This window comes from Pogoniulus pusillus, chromosome 36, assembly GCF_015220805.1.
Source record: "Pogoniulus pusillus isolate bPogPus1 chromosome 36, bPogPus1.pri, whole genome shotgun sequence".
Taxonomy (NCBI): Eukaryota; Metazoa; Chordata; class Aves; order Piciformes; family Lybiidae; genus Pogoniulus; species Pogoniulus pusillus.
In genome coordinates this window covers 650,001-667,387 of record NC_087299.1, presented here as the reverse complement: position 1 = coordinate 667,387, position 17,387 = coordinate 650,001, and the positions used below count along the sequence as shown (strand labels likewise).

Genomic DNA, 17,387 nt, shown 5'->3' with positions numbered 1-17,387 from the left:
GCTCAGGGATGAGGAGTGAACAGAAGGGCATGGGGACACCTGCAAGTGCCACGGCAGCAGGGAAAAAGCAACTGCTTGGGCATGGGCACCAAAGAGGCAATAAACCAGCGGAGCACCAGCAGCTTTCATCGTCCAGCTGATGCCAGCTGCACCCACTCCTGCCAGCATCCCCCCGGGAGGGTGCCCTGCCTTGTCCTGCCGCACCGGGAGCGGCTGGGAAGGCGGCACAGCATCGCCGCCCGAGTGCCACATCTCCCCGGGCACCTGCCTGCAGGGGAGACAGGAGGCGCCCCCGCGGCAGCGATGGACTTTCCAGCTGGGCACCGCCACCCTGAGAAGGACAGGGGCCCTGGGAGCGCCCCCAGCAGCCTCCCACAGCCCTGCAGCAGGCAGCCGGCGTGAGGAGGACTCCCCAGCCGGGAGACAGTCACCCCCGCGCAGCAGCCCCTGCGCTTCCTCGCCGCTAATGAGCTGCTTCTCCCTCGCTGCCGGCTCCCTAATTACGGCGCCGGGAGCTCAAAGCAGGCAGCGGCACAATGGGGGGGGGGGCGGCTCCCAGCAGCCCCCGGCCTCATTACGGGGCCGGCAGCCGGCAGCGGCCGCGCTGCACACATGGGAAGGCTGCCGGCAAGAGAGCCTGGCCCGGGAGAGAAAGAGACTTGACTCCTGCTCCCGCCCATTGTGTGCCCATCACCCACCTCTGTGTGCCCATCATCGCCTCTGTGTGCCCATCACCCCCCTCTGTGTGCCCATCAACGCCTCTGTGTGCCCATCACCCACCTCTGTGTGCCCATCATCGCCTCTGTGTGCCCATCACCCCCCTGTGTGCCCATCATCGCCTCTGTGTGCCCATCACCCCCCTCTGTGTGCCCATCACCCCCCTCTGTGTGCCCATCAACGCCTCTGTGTGCCCATCACCCACCTCTATGTGCCCATCATCGCCTCTGTGTGCCCATCACCCACCTCTATGTGCCCATCATCGCCTCTGTGTGCCCATTACTCCCCTCTGTGTGCTCATCATCGCCTCTGTGTGCCCATCACCCACCTCTGTGTGCCCATCATAGCCTCTGTGTGCTCATCACCCACCTGTGTGTGCCCATCACTCCTCTCTGTGTGCCCATCATCACCTCTGTGTGCCCATCATTGCTTCTGTGTGCCCATCATCGCCTCTGTGTGCCCATCACCCCCTCTGTGTGCCCATCATTGCTTCTGTGTGCCCATCACCCACCTCTGTGTGCCCATCACCCCCTCTGTGTGCCCATCACCCCCTCTGTGTGCCCATCCTTGCTTCTGTGTGCCCATCACCCACCTCTGTGTGCCCATCACCCCCTCTGTGTACCCATCACCCACCTCTGTGCACCCATCACCCCCCTCTGTGTACCCATCATCCACCTCTGTGCACCCATCACCCCCTCTGTGTGCCCATCATTGCTTCTGTGTGCCCATCACCCACCTCTGTGTGCCCATCACCCCCTCTGTGTGCCCATCACCACCTCTGTGTGCCCATCACCCCCTCTGTGTGCCTATCCTTGCTTCTGTGTGCCCATCACCCACCTCTGTGTGCCAATCACCCCCTCTGTGTACCCATCACCCACCTCTGTGCACCCATCACCCCCCTCTGTGTGCCCATCATCGCCTCTGTGTGCCTATCATCGCCCCTCTGTGATGCACCCACCTCTGTGCAACCATCACCCCCCTCTGTGTGCCTATCACCCTTCTGTGCCCATCACCCCCCTCTGTGTGCCTATCACCACTGTGTGCCCATCACCCCCTCTGTGTGCCCAGCAGGCCCCCTCAACAGCCAGGCTGGGCTCAGGGGAAGGTTTCAGCATGGCACTGGGGTGGCAGTGGCTGTGCCAGGCAGCCCAGCAGCAGCTTTCCTCACCTCCATGGCTTTCTTTGGACACTTCTTGCCATCTGCCAGGGCAGCCTGGGGCTGGCTGTGAGGCTCGGGGCGAGGCCTGCACAGCTTCACTCAAGCTCTGCAGAGTGGATGGAGGCCAGCAGGAGGCTGAGCCAATAGCTCTGCACGCAGGGCTGGGCAGCTGCCAGGCTGTGGGCACCCCAGCACAGGGGAGCAGAGCTGGGCGTGGGGGCAGTGGGGCTCTGTGCTGCCAGCTGTGGGGCTCTGTACTGCTGCCAGCTGTGGGGGCAGTGGGGCTCTGTGCTGCTGCCAGCTGTGGGGGCAGTGGGGCTCCATGCTCCTGCCAGCTGCCATGGCCAGAGCTGGGCAGGAGGCTCTGAAGCACCTCAATGCCCATGCAAGCCCCAAGGGACATGGAGGTGGCTCCAGTTTTGTGCCATGAGAAGAGCAGAGGCACAGCCTTGCCCCAGCCCTTCTCCAAAGCAGTTTGCTCTAGGTGGCCTTGGGATGTGGCCTGGGGGACTCTTGGCACCAGTAAGGCAGAGACACAATCTCTGCTGAGCCAGCAAATGCCCCTTCATGAGGTGCCAGGGATGCTGGACACTGACTGCATGGCCTGACCACACAGCTGCTGTGGGTGCCACCTCACAGGCCAGTGCCCTCAGCCTCGTGTGCTGTGAGTGACAGGCAATGGGCCAACAAGTGGAGCTGGGGACAAAGGAGAGTGGCCCTGGTGTTTGTTTCCAAGTGGCTGGAAGGCAGCTCTCCAGCAGAGAGGATGCCCCTGCAGCAGCAGCTGGCCTGGCGCAGGGTGAGCTCTGCGCTGCTGCAGCCCTGCAGAATGCGTTGGCACCCACTGGAAACCTCAGCTGTGGTCCCCTCTGGTGCTGCACTGAGGCCTTTTCCCGCGGCCAAGGCACTGTGCTTCAGGGGCTGGCTTCAGCTGCGTGAACCCACCCACACTGCGCGCAGCAGCGGAGCCCCGGGCAGGCTGCAGCGGAGCCCCGGGCAGGCTGCAGCGGAGCCCCGGGCAGGCTGCAGCGGAGCCCCGGGCAGGCTGCAGCGGAGCCCCGGGCAGGCTGCAGCGGAGCCCCGGGCAGGCTGCAGCGGAGCCCCGGGCAGGCTGCAGCGGAGCCCCGGGCAGGCTGCAGCGGAGCCCCGGGCAGGCTGCAGCGGAGCCCCGGGCAGGCTGCAGCGGAGCCCCGGGCAGGCTGCAGCGCCCCCGCGAAGCAGCGACTCACCCCCGAGGGAGGATGCACTGTCCAGCCCAGCTCTGCCGTGGCCGTGGTGGAGTCCATCAGGGTCTCTGCAGGAAGATGAAACAAGGAGTCAGCGGCTGCCTGGGGAAAGGGCTGTGCTGCTGAAGGGGAGAGAGCTGGAGGGGAGCCAGCCCAGGAGTGCTGCCACTGAGCTCCCACCAGGGAGCAGCCAGGCCAGGCACACCTGCTGCCCACCCACTGCCCTCTGCTCCCTGTCCCTCTCGCTCCCGCAGTGCCTGGTGGCACATGCCCTTCACCCCCCAGGCCAGCTGGACCTGGCTCCTCAAACCCCAGGATCAGGCACCACAGATGAGGAGCCAACTGTGAGCAGGTCCCCATGGAGTGTCCTGCACAGCAGGCAGGACCCTTGGCAGCAGCACACGGGAAGGAGCAGCACTTTCAGGGCCAACAGTACTGGAAAATTACAGCAGGGCTGCAGCTGTGTTTCCAGGTGATTTGGGTGGAAACAGGTCAGGGGATGCCACCAGTGAACATCACAGAGGAGAAGCTTCCCTTAGCCACATGAGCATCACAGAACTGTTTTGGCTGGAGAAGACCTCTCAGATCGCCAAGTTCAACCGTCAGCCTCATACCAGGAAGAAGAGACCTGTCCCCACCTCACTCCAGCCTCCTTTCATGGAGCTACAGAGAGCCATGAGGTCCCCTCAGCCTCCCCTTCTCCAAGCCTGGACAAGCTCAGCTCCCTCAGCTGCCCCTCGTCATTTCTGCAGCTCCTCAGCCTCCCAGCAGTGAGGAGCTCTGGTGCCAAGTAGCACTGGGTTGGCCTCACTGCACTGGTGGCTCCAGAAGGGATGTTCAGGTCACAGCCCCCCAGTAACTCTAGGTGTCCCCACCCAGCAGAGGAGCAGGTCAGACAGCCCCACCAGAGCCACACTGCAGACTCCTCCAGGGGTGGTTTCCAGTCCTGGCAGCTCTCCACTCTCAGGTTCACTGCTGCATGGGCATTCTTCTGCACCCTGCCCAGTGCTGACATGCTCAGAAAACAGGACAATATTCCAGTGCTCAGCAAAGTGAGGTTGGAAACCACGCCCCAAGCATTCAGCACCCCGAGGCTGGACGTGGGCAAAGTGTGGTGCTGGTGGGACAGACACTCCAGGCCAGTGGTCTCCTGTGGCTGAGACCAAGGTGATGCCCACGAATGAGTAATGCCAGCCCTCTGATGTCAGCACCTGCACACAGGATGCCACCTGAGTTGGAAGCTTGAGCCTCCACCTTCCCTGCCCTCCCAGAGGCAGGGGAGCAGACCAGCTTTGGGGCTCTGCAGCTCTTCTCACACAGCAGCCTCTGCACAAGATCAACCAGAACCGCAACAGAGCCAGGACCTGCAGCCACCACCCTGTTACCCAACAGACAGTGCCACCTCCCACGGCCACCACAGGCATGGAGACCTACTGGCTGTGACCACATCCTGCTGCTGCTCCTCACCACTACAGCCCCAAGCATCCTGCACCAACTCCCCCGGAGCAGCTCCACCTTCTCCACTTCCACCACGCTGAAAGGTTCAGAGGGCTGCAGCACCTCTGCCACGGCACAGGCTGAGGGAGTGGGAGCTGCTCAGCCTGCAGAAGAGAAGGCTGCAGGGAGACCTCAGAGCAGCCTGCCAGTGCCTGAAGTGGCTGCAGGAGAGCTGGGGAGGGACTTCTGACAAGGGCTGGGAGTGCCAGCATGAGGACAATGGGTCTGGGCTGGGAGAGGGGAGATTGAGAGTGCAGATGAGGAAGAAATTCTTGCAAGTAAGTGTGGGGAGAGACTGGCACAGGCTGCCCAGGGAGGCTGTGGCTGTCCCCTGCCTGGAGGTGTTCAAGGCCAGGCTGGATGAGGCCTGAGCAAGCTGTGCTGGTGGGAGGTGTCCCATGGCAGGGGTTGGAACTGGATGAGCTTTAAGGTCCCTTCCAACCCATTCTGTGGTTCTATGAAAAGCAAAGAATGAAAAGCTCAGGCTGGAGCAGCCCCAGCAGACAGGAGGGGAGCCTGCATGACTGCTGCAGCAGCTCCTGGGAACCTCCCCTTTTCCCACTGGGAAGGCGAGAAGTGCCTGGGCTCAGGCAGGCTCCTTGCACCTACTCCTGGCAGTGAGTCACTTCCAGCCCGTGGGATGCTCGCTGCTCCTGCCTGGAGCCAGCGGTTTCCAGCTCACAGGAAAGCAGGATTGCAAGAGCTGGGCTCATGCCAAGAGTCAAAGGCAAAAATAGTTCCTTTCACATTTTCCCACTAGGAAAACTGGCTCTGGAAAACAGCTCGTCCAGAAATGCTGTCAGTCAGAAGTTATGAAGTCCCCTCCCAAGCTGGCTGCTTGTTGACACAGCTCCAGGACTGGGCTGGCCCCAGCAGAGGGCCTGGCTCTGGCACTGCACCACCAGTGGCACTCTGACACCAGAGGGAAACATACCCAGAGGCTGCAGGTGGCACCATGCTGGGTGGCAGCGTTGGCCTGCTGGAGCATAGGAAGGCTGCACAGAGGGGGTTGGTGAGGCTGGACCCATGAGCTGAGGTCAGCTGCATGAGGTTCACCCAAGTGCTGGGTCCTGCACAACAGCCCCAGGAATGCTCCAGGATGGGGCTGAGTAGCTGGGAACTGCCCAGCAGAAAAGGACCGGGGAGGGGGCTGGTGGCAGCAGCTAGAGATGAGTCAGGGTGTGTCCAGGTGGGCAGAAAGGGCACCAGCAGCTGGGCCTGGATCAGCAATGGTGTGGGCAGCAGGAGCAGTACTGAGCACTGGGGAGGCTGCACCTCAAATCCTAGGGTCAGTTTTGGGCCCCTCACTCCAAGGACACCGAGGGGCTGGAGCTGGTTCAGAGAAGGGCAACACAGCAGGGGAAGGGTCTGGAGAACAGGGCTGGGGAGCAGCAGCTGAGGGAGCTGGGGGTGTGCAATGTGGAGGAGAGGAGCCTGAGGGCAGAGCTCATTGCTCTCTGCAGCTCCCAGGCAGGGGTTGGTCTGTTCTGCCCAGCCTCAGGTGATGGGAGAGGAAATGTCCTGAAGTTGTGCCAAGGGAGGCTCAGGAAGGATACCAGAAAAATGTCTTTGATGCCAGAGTGGTCAGGGACTGGAACAGGCTGCCTCAATAGGGCTCTGGGCAACCTGATCTTGTTGAGGGTGTCCCTGCTGACTGCAGTGGGGTTGGACTGGATGACCTCTGGAGGTCCCTTCCAGCCCAAACCATTCTATGATTCTGTGACCTCCAGGCAGGAGGCAGCCACAGCCTCACTGTGCCAGTCTCCCCCCACCTTCACTCTCAACAATTTCTTCCTCATCTCCACTCTCAGTCTCCCCTCTCCCAGCTCAAAGCCATTCTCCCTCATCCTGGCACTCTCAGCCCTTGGGCCAGAGTCCCTCCCCAGCTCTCCTGGAGACACCTTCAGGTACTGGAAGGCTGCTCTAAGGTCTCCCTGCAGCCTTCTCTTGTCCAGGCTGAACACATCCAACTCCCTTAGCTTGTTTCATAGCAGAAGTGCTACAGCCCTTTGTGGCTTCCTCTGGGCTCCCTCCAGCAGGTCCATGTCCTCCTTATGTTGGGGGCTCCAGATCTGGATGCAGTGCTGCAGATGGGGACTCACAAGCAATTGCCAAGAGATGCAGATCTTGCTTTGCTTGCATCTTTCTCCACCCCAGGTGAGCCAGGAGCTGGAGCAGCACATGCTGAAGGGCAGGAGGCCTCCTTGCTTCCTTCCAGCCATCACTGATATCCAAAGAGATACTCATGGACTGCTCTGAGTGATGACTCCAGGCACCAAGAGGTTAGTTGTACATAGCTCTGCTAGAGGTGCAGGCCCCACGTGAGGGATGACAAGCTCGTGGAGTGGCAACCTTCCATCCTCCAGAGACAGCTCCTCCACCTGCAGCAGTCCTCAGCACACTCAGTGCCTTGCCACTTCTGCACCCACAATGACCCACGGTGGGCTGCCAGGGACACAGCCCACCCAGCAGATCTGATAGCAGCTGTGGGCTGCCCCATGCCCAGGCACCCAAAGGGACCAACTCCTGTGCCAAGGACAACAAAGCTAGACCCGTTTCTGGGTAGGCAACCCCAGCTGTTCATTCCCTGCCAGCCATGGAGAGGAGACAGTGCCTGCTTCTGCCACCAAACGCAGCAGCTTCTCTCAGTGCCGCAGGCAAGGCTCTCACGGTGCCATGCTGCTGCTCTGGCAGCACCAAGTAGCAGAGTGAGGGGCTGGAGTAGTCTCACGAAGAGCTCCAGGACAGAGCTACTCCTTGACAGTCACAGAATGGTAGGGGTGGGAAAGCTCCTCTGGAGACCATGCAGTCTGACCCCCTGCCAAAGCAGGATCACCCAGGGCAGGTCACTCAGGAACACATTCAGGTCTGCAAAGTCTCCAGAGAAACCTTCCAACCCCTACCAGCCTCTCTGGGCAGCCTGCTCCAGGGCTCCAGCACCCTCACACCTAAGTGTTCCCTCAGGTTGAGGTGGAACCTGACGGGTTCCAGCTTGTGTCCACTGCCACTTGTCCTGTCCCAGGACACCACTGAACAGAGCCTGGTCCCTGCTCCTTGCCCCCCACCCTTCAGGCACGTGTGAACATTCAGCTCTCCTCTCAGCTCTCTGCTCTGCAGCCTGACCAGCCCCAGGGCCCTCAACCTTTCCTCCACACACAGCTCTTCCAGCCCCTTCAGCACCCTCGCAGCCTCCACTGGACTCTCTCCAGTAGGTGCCTGTGCCTCTGGAAGCGGTGTGAGATGATGCCCAGCCAGGTGGGAGCGGCAGGGGTGGGTGCCTGGCCCCGGCCCATGCCTGCCGGCTGCGGCTGGCTGCGGCCGGCGGCAGCCCTGCGCGATGCTCTCCCGGAGCTGCGCTTTCCCGGTGCTGCTGTTTGTGTTCCTCCCTCCTGTGTTTATCTCATTCTGCCCACGGCGTCAGAAATAAATCTGCAGCTGCTCCGAAGCAGCAGACACGGCTCTGGCCAGCTTCCACCAGCAACCACGGCGCTCCCCACGGGACAGTTAGGAGATAAGTGCCTGTCCTTTTCACTTTGAAGATGCTTTCAATAAGCAACCTCCTGCTAGCACTGAGGCTCAACACCACCACCGCTGCTTTCCGCAAGGGCACACAGGGCTCCAGCACTTCACACCTACAGAGGCATCATCACCACCAGACCACCACCTCCGAAGTGCTCAACAGCCAGGCTAACACACCCCCGAGCTGCTGAGCTGCCCTGCCAGTGACCTGGGTGGGGGCTCTTACGCTTCTGCGTGGGCTTCTTGCTGCTCAGCCACAAGCGAGATGAGCACAGGGATCTCACAGGCTCACAGGATGTTAGGGGTTGGCAGGCACCTCTGGAGATGTCCCAGTCCAACTCCCTGCCAGAGCAGGACCATAACCTAGTGCAGGTGGCACAGGAACACATCCAGACAGGCCTGGAAAGGCTCCAGAGAAGGAGACCCCACAGCCTCTCTGGGCAGCCTGTGCCAGGGCTCTGGGACCCTTCCAGCCAAGAAGTTCTTGCTCGTGTTGAGGTGGAAGCTCCTGTGCTGCAGCTTCCATCCACTGCTCCTTGTCCTGTGCCAGGGCACAAATGGGCAGAGCCTGTCCCTGTCCTTTCCTTCCTGACCCCTACGCCTCAGATAATTACATACATTCATTCATCTCAGCTGCACCAGTTCCTCCCATCTGTCCAGGGCAGGTCTGAAACTGGTGAGCAGACCTGAGAGGACAAGACTGGGATCACGCTGGCTGATGGCAGTGACTGGGGAAACCAGCACGGGGTGGCCAGGACTGGGGATGGAGAGTGACAGGACCGAGGGCAGAGGGGCTGCAGGGGCAAGGGCTCAACAGAGGAGCTGTGGCGGTGCAGACAGTGGAGCAATGACTGCCATGGAGGTTTGCCAACTGAGACCAGTTCAGGGCATCTGGCCCCGAGTTTCTCAGAAGTCCTGGCAAATCCTTCACACTCAGGCTCCAAACGCATCCAGAGAAAGAAACAGCTGGACAAATAAACAGCCCCACCGCTAGCTACAGCCTCCACCCTCATTTTTCCACCCACAACTTTTCCCCTTCCCCTTCTCGGGCCAGCTCCTCCCTCGGGGGCAGGAACCGTGCCCGCCTGTCAGACCCGGTGCAGTGGTGTTAACACAGGGACCGAGCTGCGAGGCTGACACAGGACCCCGGCAGCGGCAGCCAGTGCGGGACGTGCACAGCAGGCTAGAAGCTGCCCAGACCTTTTCAATGGGCTGGGAGCAAATGGCCCCACGGCAGGCACAGGGAGGAACTCATCTGCCATCACCTCCTCCTAGTCCTGACCTGGAAGCCCACCTAAGGCACCTCACCAGGGCACAGGATCAGAGGATGTCAGGGGTTGGAAGGAACCCAAAGAGATCATCCAGTCCAACCCCTGCCAGAGGAGGACTACACAATCCAGCTCAGGGCACACAGGAACACATCCAGACAGGCCTGGAAAGGCTCCAGAGAAGGAGACTCCACAACCTCTCTGGGCAGCCTGCGCCAGGGCTCTGGGACCCTTACAGGCAAGAAGTTGCCCCTTGTGTTGAGCTGGAACCTCCTGTGCTGCAGCTTCTATCCATTGCTGCTTGTCCTGTGACAGGGAGCAGTGAGCAGAGCCTGTCCCCCAACTCCTGACCCCCAGCCCTCAGAGATTAGTGCATGCTGGAGGGATGCTGGAGAGCAGGCCCAGCGCTGAGCCCAGCCGGGTGGAGCAAGTCCAAGCTGTGCATCAGAGATGCCTTAGCTGGGAACAGACCCCAGCAGGGGCACCCACCCCTGCTGCCGCCACCACGCTGCCAGCCCAGAGCCCATCTCCACCAGGGTGGCACTCATCCCGGGGTGCAGCCGACAAACCAGTAGCCCTGGTCCCGCGCTCATCTGTTTGCCATTCCCGGTGCAGCAAGGCCTCTCTCTGCCTCCCGTGCTTTAACTGCAGCCTCCTCACACTGCTCCTCGCCTGGCCTGAGCCGAGCGGGGCTGAGCGAACCCTGCAGCCTCTCCGCTGCCTCTGCTCTGCCTGGCCGGGGACAGCGGCACAGCCTGAAAAACCCAAGGGCGGCCCCAGGCACGGAGACAGCACAGCAACAGCACAACGATAGTGCGGCAATAGTACAATGACAGCGCAACGACAGCGCAGCAACAGCGCAACGACAGCGCAGCAACAGCGCAACGACAGCGCAGCAACAGCGCAGCAACAGCGCAACGACAGCGCAGCAACAGCGCAACGGCAGCGCAGCAACAGCGCAACGACAGCGCAGCAACAGCGCAACGACAGCGCAACGACAGCGCAGCAACAGCGCAACGACAGCGCAGCAACAGCACAACGACAGCACGGCAACAGCGTAGCAACAGCGCAACGACAGCGCAATGATAGCGCAGCAACAGCGCAATGACAGCACGGCAATAGCGCAACGACAGCGTGTCAATAGCGCAATGACAGCGCAACAACAGCACAACGACAGCACAGCAACAGCGCAGCAACAGCGCAGCAACAGCGCAATGACAGCACAATGACAGCACAGCAACAGCGCAACGACAGTGTGTCAATAGTGCAATGACAGCGCAATGACAGCACAGCAACAGCGCAACGATAGTGCGGCAGTAGTACAATGACAGTGCAAAGACAGCACAATGATAGCGCAACGACAGCACAATGATAGTGCAATGATAGCGCAGCAACAGCGCAATGACAGCGGAGCAATAGCGCAACGACAGCGCAGCAATAGCGTAATGACAGCACGACAGCACAGCAATAGCACAACGACAGCGCAGCAACAGCGCAACAACAACGCAATGACAGTGTGGCAATAGCACAATGACAGCGCAGCAACAGCGCAACAATAGCGCAGCAATAGTGCAACGACAGCACAATAACAGTGCAACGACAGCACTGCGACAGTGCAAGAATAGTGCAGTGATAGCACAACGATAGTGCAGCGACAGCGCAATGACAGTGCGGCAATAGCGCAATGACAGCACAATAACAGTGCAATGACAGCGCGGCGACATCGCAGCAACAGCGCAACGACAGCACAACAATGCTGCGACAGCGCAATGATAGCACAACAACAACGCTGTGACAGCACAATGATAGTGCAACGACACCACAACGACAGTGTGGCAATAGCGCAATGACAGCACAACAACAACGCTGTGACAGCACAATGACAGCACAGCGACAGCGCAAGGACAGCGCGGTGATAGCACAGTGACAGCACAACAACAGTGCAGGGACAGCGCAGCATTGCGAGCCCTGGGCCTGGCCCCAGGCACCCACTGCAGCTCCAGGAGGGATACTGATGTGTAGGGAGCAAGAATAGGTGATGGATCGAGCGGGTGCAGGCACTGCTGGCAGCCCGCCCGTGCCCTTGGCACCAAAGGCTGCTCTGAGGGCAGCCATGAAGAGTCATACCCGGTGGTCTCGGTCTGTGGAGCCAGCGGGCAGGCAGCTGGGCACTCATAGAGTCATGGAGTCAGTGGTAGGGGCTGGAAGGGACCTCCAGAGATCACCCAGTCCACCCCCCTGCCAGAGCAGGGGCACCCAGGACAGGGCACACATGAACACAGCCTGGTTGGCTTTCAAAGTCTCCTGAGCAGGAGACTCCACAGCCTCTCTGGGCCCTGCTCCAGAGCTCTGCCACCCTCACAGCACAGAAGTTCCTCCTCATGTTGAGGTGGAACCTGCTGGGTTCCAGCTTATATCCACTGCTCCTTGTCCTGTTACCAGTGCCACTAAAGAGAGCCTGGCCCCTGCCTCTGGCCCCCCAGCCCTCAGCTATTGGTAGACATTGCTCAGATCCCCTCTCAGCCTTCTCCTCTCCAGACTAACCAGCCCCAGGCCTCTGAAGCCTTTCTTCACAGTAGAGATGTTCAAGTCTCTTCATCAACCTCACAGCTCCTGGCTGGGCCCTCTCCCAAGAGCATCTGTCCCAAGAGGGAACAGGACTTGCAGGTAGTCTGGGTTCATCCAAGGGCAGACTGCCAGGAAGAGGCAATGCAGAAGCCTTCTGCTGCTGCCCCAGCATGGGGGGCACACAGACACAGTCCCTCACCAGCCACTGCCACAGCTGTGGAGCTGTCCCTGCCCTGATTCCACCCCCACTGTCAGCCAGCACTCTGCAAGAGGGAATCCCAGTGCTGAGCAGATGTCGTCCTCACCTGCATCCAGCTCACCCAGCCCAGCAGGACAGGCCCAGCAAAGACTGAGCTCCCCACGGAGCCCCCTCCCAGGAAGATGGAGCAGGGCCATGTCCTTCCCAACAGCCTCCAGGTCCCTCTTTGTCTGTGGGGGGGCACAGCTCTGCAGGATGTTGGAGACTCCATGCCCATGAGCTCTTCCAGCCTGAAGGAGCCACCAGACTCTACCATGTGCTGCCCTGCTCCACAGCCAGGGCACGAGGCTGACTCTGCAGCATGGACAGACAAGAGACTGGATGGAGCTGAAGCACAGAGCTACTACTACTGGTGCCAGCAGCAGATGCCATGGACAGCTCCTGACTGCTGCACCTAGGGGAAAGAGTTGCTCTAGAGCACAACGACCTGCTCCTAGCACTGTTCCCTGGGGCCAGCTGGGACAAGGGTGCAGGGCCACACGACCTGGCTGCAGACTCACTCTCCTGTACCCCAGACACAGCATCCTGCATCTTCAAACCCATTCTCCTGTAGCCCTGGGCACTGGGGTGAGGCCACCCCAGGAGATTTGGGATGCAGCAGGAGGCCTGGATGCCGCAGGACATCACCAGGGGCAGGAGCTTGGCTCTCAGAGAAGAGAAGCTTCCCTAAGCCACGTGAGCATCACAGAACTGTTATGGCTGGAGAAGACCTCTCAGATCACCAAGTCTTCAGCCTGGTACTAGGGAGAAGAGATCCATCCCCACCTCACTTCAGCCTCCTTCCACGGAGATATAGAGAGCCATGAGGTCCCCTCAGCCTCCTCTTCTCCAAGCCTGGACAAGCTCAGCTCCCTCAGCTGCCCCTCGTCATTTCTGCAGCTCCTCAACCTCCCAGCAGTGAGGAGCTCTGGTGTCAAGTAGCACTGGGTTGGCCTCACTGCACTGGTGGCTCCAGAAGGGATGTTCAGGTCACAGCCCCCCAGTAACTGTAGGTGTCCCCACCCAGCAGAGGAGCAGATCAGACAGCCCCACCAGAGCCACACTGCAGACTCCTCCAGGGGTGGTCTCCAGAATCTCCACCCTCAGGTCTGCACTCTCCTGTTCCTGCAGAATGCCCAGAGCTCAGGTGGCATCCATCCACCCATCCATCCATCCATCCATCCATCCATCCATCCATCCATCCATCCATCCTCCCTCCCCACTGACCCCTGCCCAGCATCTCATGTGATCAGCATGGAGAAGAGCAGGAGTGACACGAGCCCAGGGCACAGGGTTTTGGCCATCTCTGCCTCCCACTCCCCCCGAGGACAGTGTCACTGCAGCAGCCACAGTGTGCACTGCCAGCCCTCATCCCACCTCCCAGCACTGCTGGTACCAAACGAGCTTCTCTGACCCTGCACAGTGGTGTGGGCTGCCAGCAACTTGTTCCCAGCAGGCTCCAGAGCCTTGCTCTGCATCCCAATCGAGCTGTCCCTAATGGCCTCCACTTTAATGTGCTTCTATTGGAAAACACAGATGGGGATGTCCCCTGCCCCTCCCCCAGCCCCAGCACACACAGGGCAGTAACATTCATGGGGGAAAGACATTATCTCCACACAGCTCCAGCCAAAGCCTCATCACCAGGCACAGCCTGCACCACAGAGCCCCATGCCTGGCTCATAAAGCTAGGGCCAGGGCCACCCAGAGCCAGCACAGCACAGCAGGGTGAAGCAGGAAGGATCTGGGTACAGCAGCAGGCAACTAAAGCCCAGCCGTAGCCCCTGGTGCAGCCATGTGAGCCTGGCAGCCGGACCTGGGCACCTCCTGCCATGACCAGATCTTTGCAAAGTGGCAAGGGCAGGGCCCAGAGCAGAGGAGTGCTCAGAGCTGCTGCCAGGGCCCTACTGGTGCAGCCCCTCCAGGCAGAGCCAGCCCTGCCTGCGGCCCGGGGGCTGCTCCCAGCACCTTTGGCTCCAGCCACTCACAGAATCCTCTAGGTGGGAACAGATCTTCAGGATCATGGAGTCCAAGCATCGACCCTACTCCAGCAAGTCCCCCACTAAGCCGTGTCCACAAGCACCTCATCGACAAAGCTTTCAAGCCCCTGCAGGCATGGGACTCGCCCAGCCCCGGGCAGCCTGTGCCAGTGCCTCACAACCCTTCTGCTCCCTGCAACAAGTTCATCTTGGTGGCTGCAGGGAGCTGAGAGCAGGACGAGGCCAGGCAGGTGTTGCTGAGCAGGCAGCCAGGCTACACCAGTCCCGAACCAGGGGCACAAAGCAGCCCTGGAGGTGCAGCAGAGGCACCTGGCACCCAGCCTGGGATGCTGGCGCTGCCCGCAGAGCACTGCTGCCAGCCGGCTGAGCACAGGCAGGGTCCCTGCACAGCCACCTGGCAGGCAGGCTTGGCTGCCTCCCCTCTATTTGCACTGGCAGGCTGTAAATTTGCTTCTGGTTGGCAGCTCCAAGCGGGAACAGCTTGGGAAGAACTGCAGGGCCAGCTGCAGGCTTGGTTTTGCCAGGCTGTGGGGGGATGCCCCATGCCCCAGGCTGGCTTCAGCAGCAGGGGCCCTCAGATCAGGCTCTCCACTGCAGGAAGCCCCTCCCTGGACACAGGCAGGGAATCCCTAGATTCCTATGAGGAGCTTGGCTCCCTTCTAGCCTCTCCAGGACCAGAGTATCTCTTTACCACCAAACCCTTGGTGTGTCCCAGGGGTTCCTCACCACCACACCAGGAACACAGCACATGGCCCCTCCAGCCCCACCTGCAGAGCAGCAGCTGTGAGCCATTTCCTTGCTGGGAAGAGCCAATCCTCAGCACCTCACCATGGAGAGGCCTTCCTCATGCCTAATTCCCTGCACACCAACACAACCTCCACAAGCAGCAGGTTGAAACATGAGGATGCTCCACCAGTGGATGCCGCAAGGCTTCTGCTTATAGGTGGCCCTGTCTAGGCAAGGGATCTCCTTCACCCATCCATCCACCCACCCATCCATCCATCCACTCATCCACCCACCCATCCACCTATCCACCCATCCATCGCCCCATCCACCCACCCACCCATTCATCCACCCATCCATCCACCCACCCATCCACCCACCCACCCATCCATCCGCCCATCCATCCATGCATCCACCCATCCATCCACCCATCCACCCACCCACCCATCCATCCATGCATCCACTCATCCACCCATCCACCCACCCACCCACCCACCCATCCATCCACCCATCCACTCATCCACTCATCCACCCACCCACCCACCCATCCATCCGCCCATCCATCCATGCATCCACCCATCCATCCACCCATCCACCCATCCACCCATCCATCCACCCATCCACCCACCCACCCATCCATCCACCCATCCACCCATCCATCCACCCATCCACCCATCCACCCATCCATCCACCCATCCACCCATCCACCCATCCATCCACCCACCCATCCATCTATGCATCCACTCATCCACCCATCCACCCACCCACCCACCCATCCATCCACCCATCCACTCATCCACTCATCCACCCACCCACCCACCCATCCATCCACCCATCCATCCATGCATCCACTCATCCACCCATCCATCCACCCACCCATCCACCCACCCATCCATCCATCCACCCATCCATCCATGCATCCACTCATCCACCCATCCACCCACCCACCCATCCATCCATCCACCCATCCATCCATGCATCCACCCACCCATCCATCCACCCATCCATCCATGCATCCACCCACCCATCCATCCACCCATCCATCCAACCACCCACCTACCCATCCATCCACCCATCTGATACCATTCATTCCCTCACCCCGAGAAGGACATTGAGAAGCTGGAGCTGGCCCAGAGAAGTGCAACATAGATGGGGAAGGGTCTGGAGAGCAGGGCTGGGGAGCAGCAGCTGAGGGCCCTTGGGGTGTGCAGCCTGGAGAAGAGGAGGCTGAGGAAGAGCTCATTGCTCTCTGCAGCTCCCTGAAAGGAGGCTGCAGCCAGGTGGGGGTTGGTCTGCTCTGTCTAGTCTCAGGTGATAGAAGGAGAGGAAATGGTCTGAAACTGCGCCAGGGGAGGGTTAGGTTGGAGATGAGGAACAATTCCTTTGCTGCCAGAGTGGTCGGGGATTGGCACAGGCTGCTCAGGGAGGTGGTGGAGTGCCCATCCCTGGAGGTGTGCAAGAAATGTGTGGCCATGGCACCTGGGGACATGGTGTGGTGGCCGTGGTGGTGCTGGGCTGCTGTTAGACTGGAGGATCTTAGAGGGCTTTGCCAGCTGAAACAGATGTCTGATGCTGAGCAGAGCTGCCCAGCTCCCCTCCTCAAGTGCTCCTGAAGCGTGGCCGTGGAACCACAGGGACAGAGAATCCTCTGCAGGCTGCGAGCTCAGGTACAACATCTTGAGGAGCAGGATGGGAGTGGGGAGCCTCCAGGCCAGGCTGCACCCCCAGGTCTGCAGAGCAGCCTGGGGAAGGTGGCAGCAGATGATGCACCCTGTCTGCTGCTCGTGGGGCTGCAGGGAAGCACACACTGCAGTCCACACTGCTCCTGGGATGGGTTCTGGAGATGGCAGTGCTTGTGGAGCCTCATTTCCATCCCAGCACTAACACAGCTGATGTGGGCAACTGCAGAGTGAAGCTCCTGCTGCCAGAGGAGCACATCCTTGAGCCAAGGAGTAGCAGCTGCACAGCTACAGTCAACTGTCACTGAACCACTGGGTTGGAAGGGAGCCTCAAAGGGCATCTTGTCCATCCCCCCTGCACTCAGCAGACACCTCCAGCTGGAGCAGGCTGCCCAGGGCCACAGCAGGGCTGATCTGAAAGTCTCCAGGGCCTCCACCACAGCCCTGGACAGCCTGTGCCAGTCTTTCACCACCCTCACTGAGCAGATCTTCCTCCTGATGTCCAACCTAACTCTGCCCTGCTCCACTTTCAAACCATTGCTCCTGGTCTGCCCTCCCCAGCCTGTCTGTAGCCTGGCAGGTCCTGGCAGGCTGCTCTAAGGTCCCCCTGAAGCCTTCTCTTCTCCAGGCTGAACAACTTCAACTCTCCCAGGCTGTCCCCACAGCAGTGCTGCTCCAGCCCCATGATCATTTCTGTGGCCTCCACTGGACCCTCTCCAGCAGGTCCAGGTCCTTTCTGTCCTGGGGGCTGCAGAGCTGGACACAGCAGTGCAGGTGAGGTCTGGATCTCCTCTCT

At 60.5% G+C, this 17,387-nt stretch overlaps 1 protein-coding gene across 2 annotated transcripts in view; it reads right to left on the bottom strand.

The window, feature by feature from the left end:
- EPHB2 (EPH receptor B2) overlaps positions 1 to 17,387 on the bottom strand; it is a 152,598-nt gene that overhangs the window by 101,897 nt on the left and 33,314 nt on the right. For both annotated transcript variants that reach the window (XM_064172341.1, XM_064172342.1), the window contains exon 2: positions 3,106 to 3,170. In XM_064172341.1, coding sequence (XP_064028411.1) covers positions 3,106 to 3,170 — 65 coding nt within the window. The remainder of the gene's footprint in view (positions 1 to 3,105; positions 3,171 to 17,387) is intronic.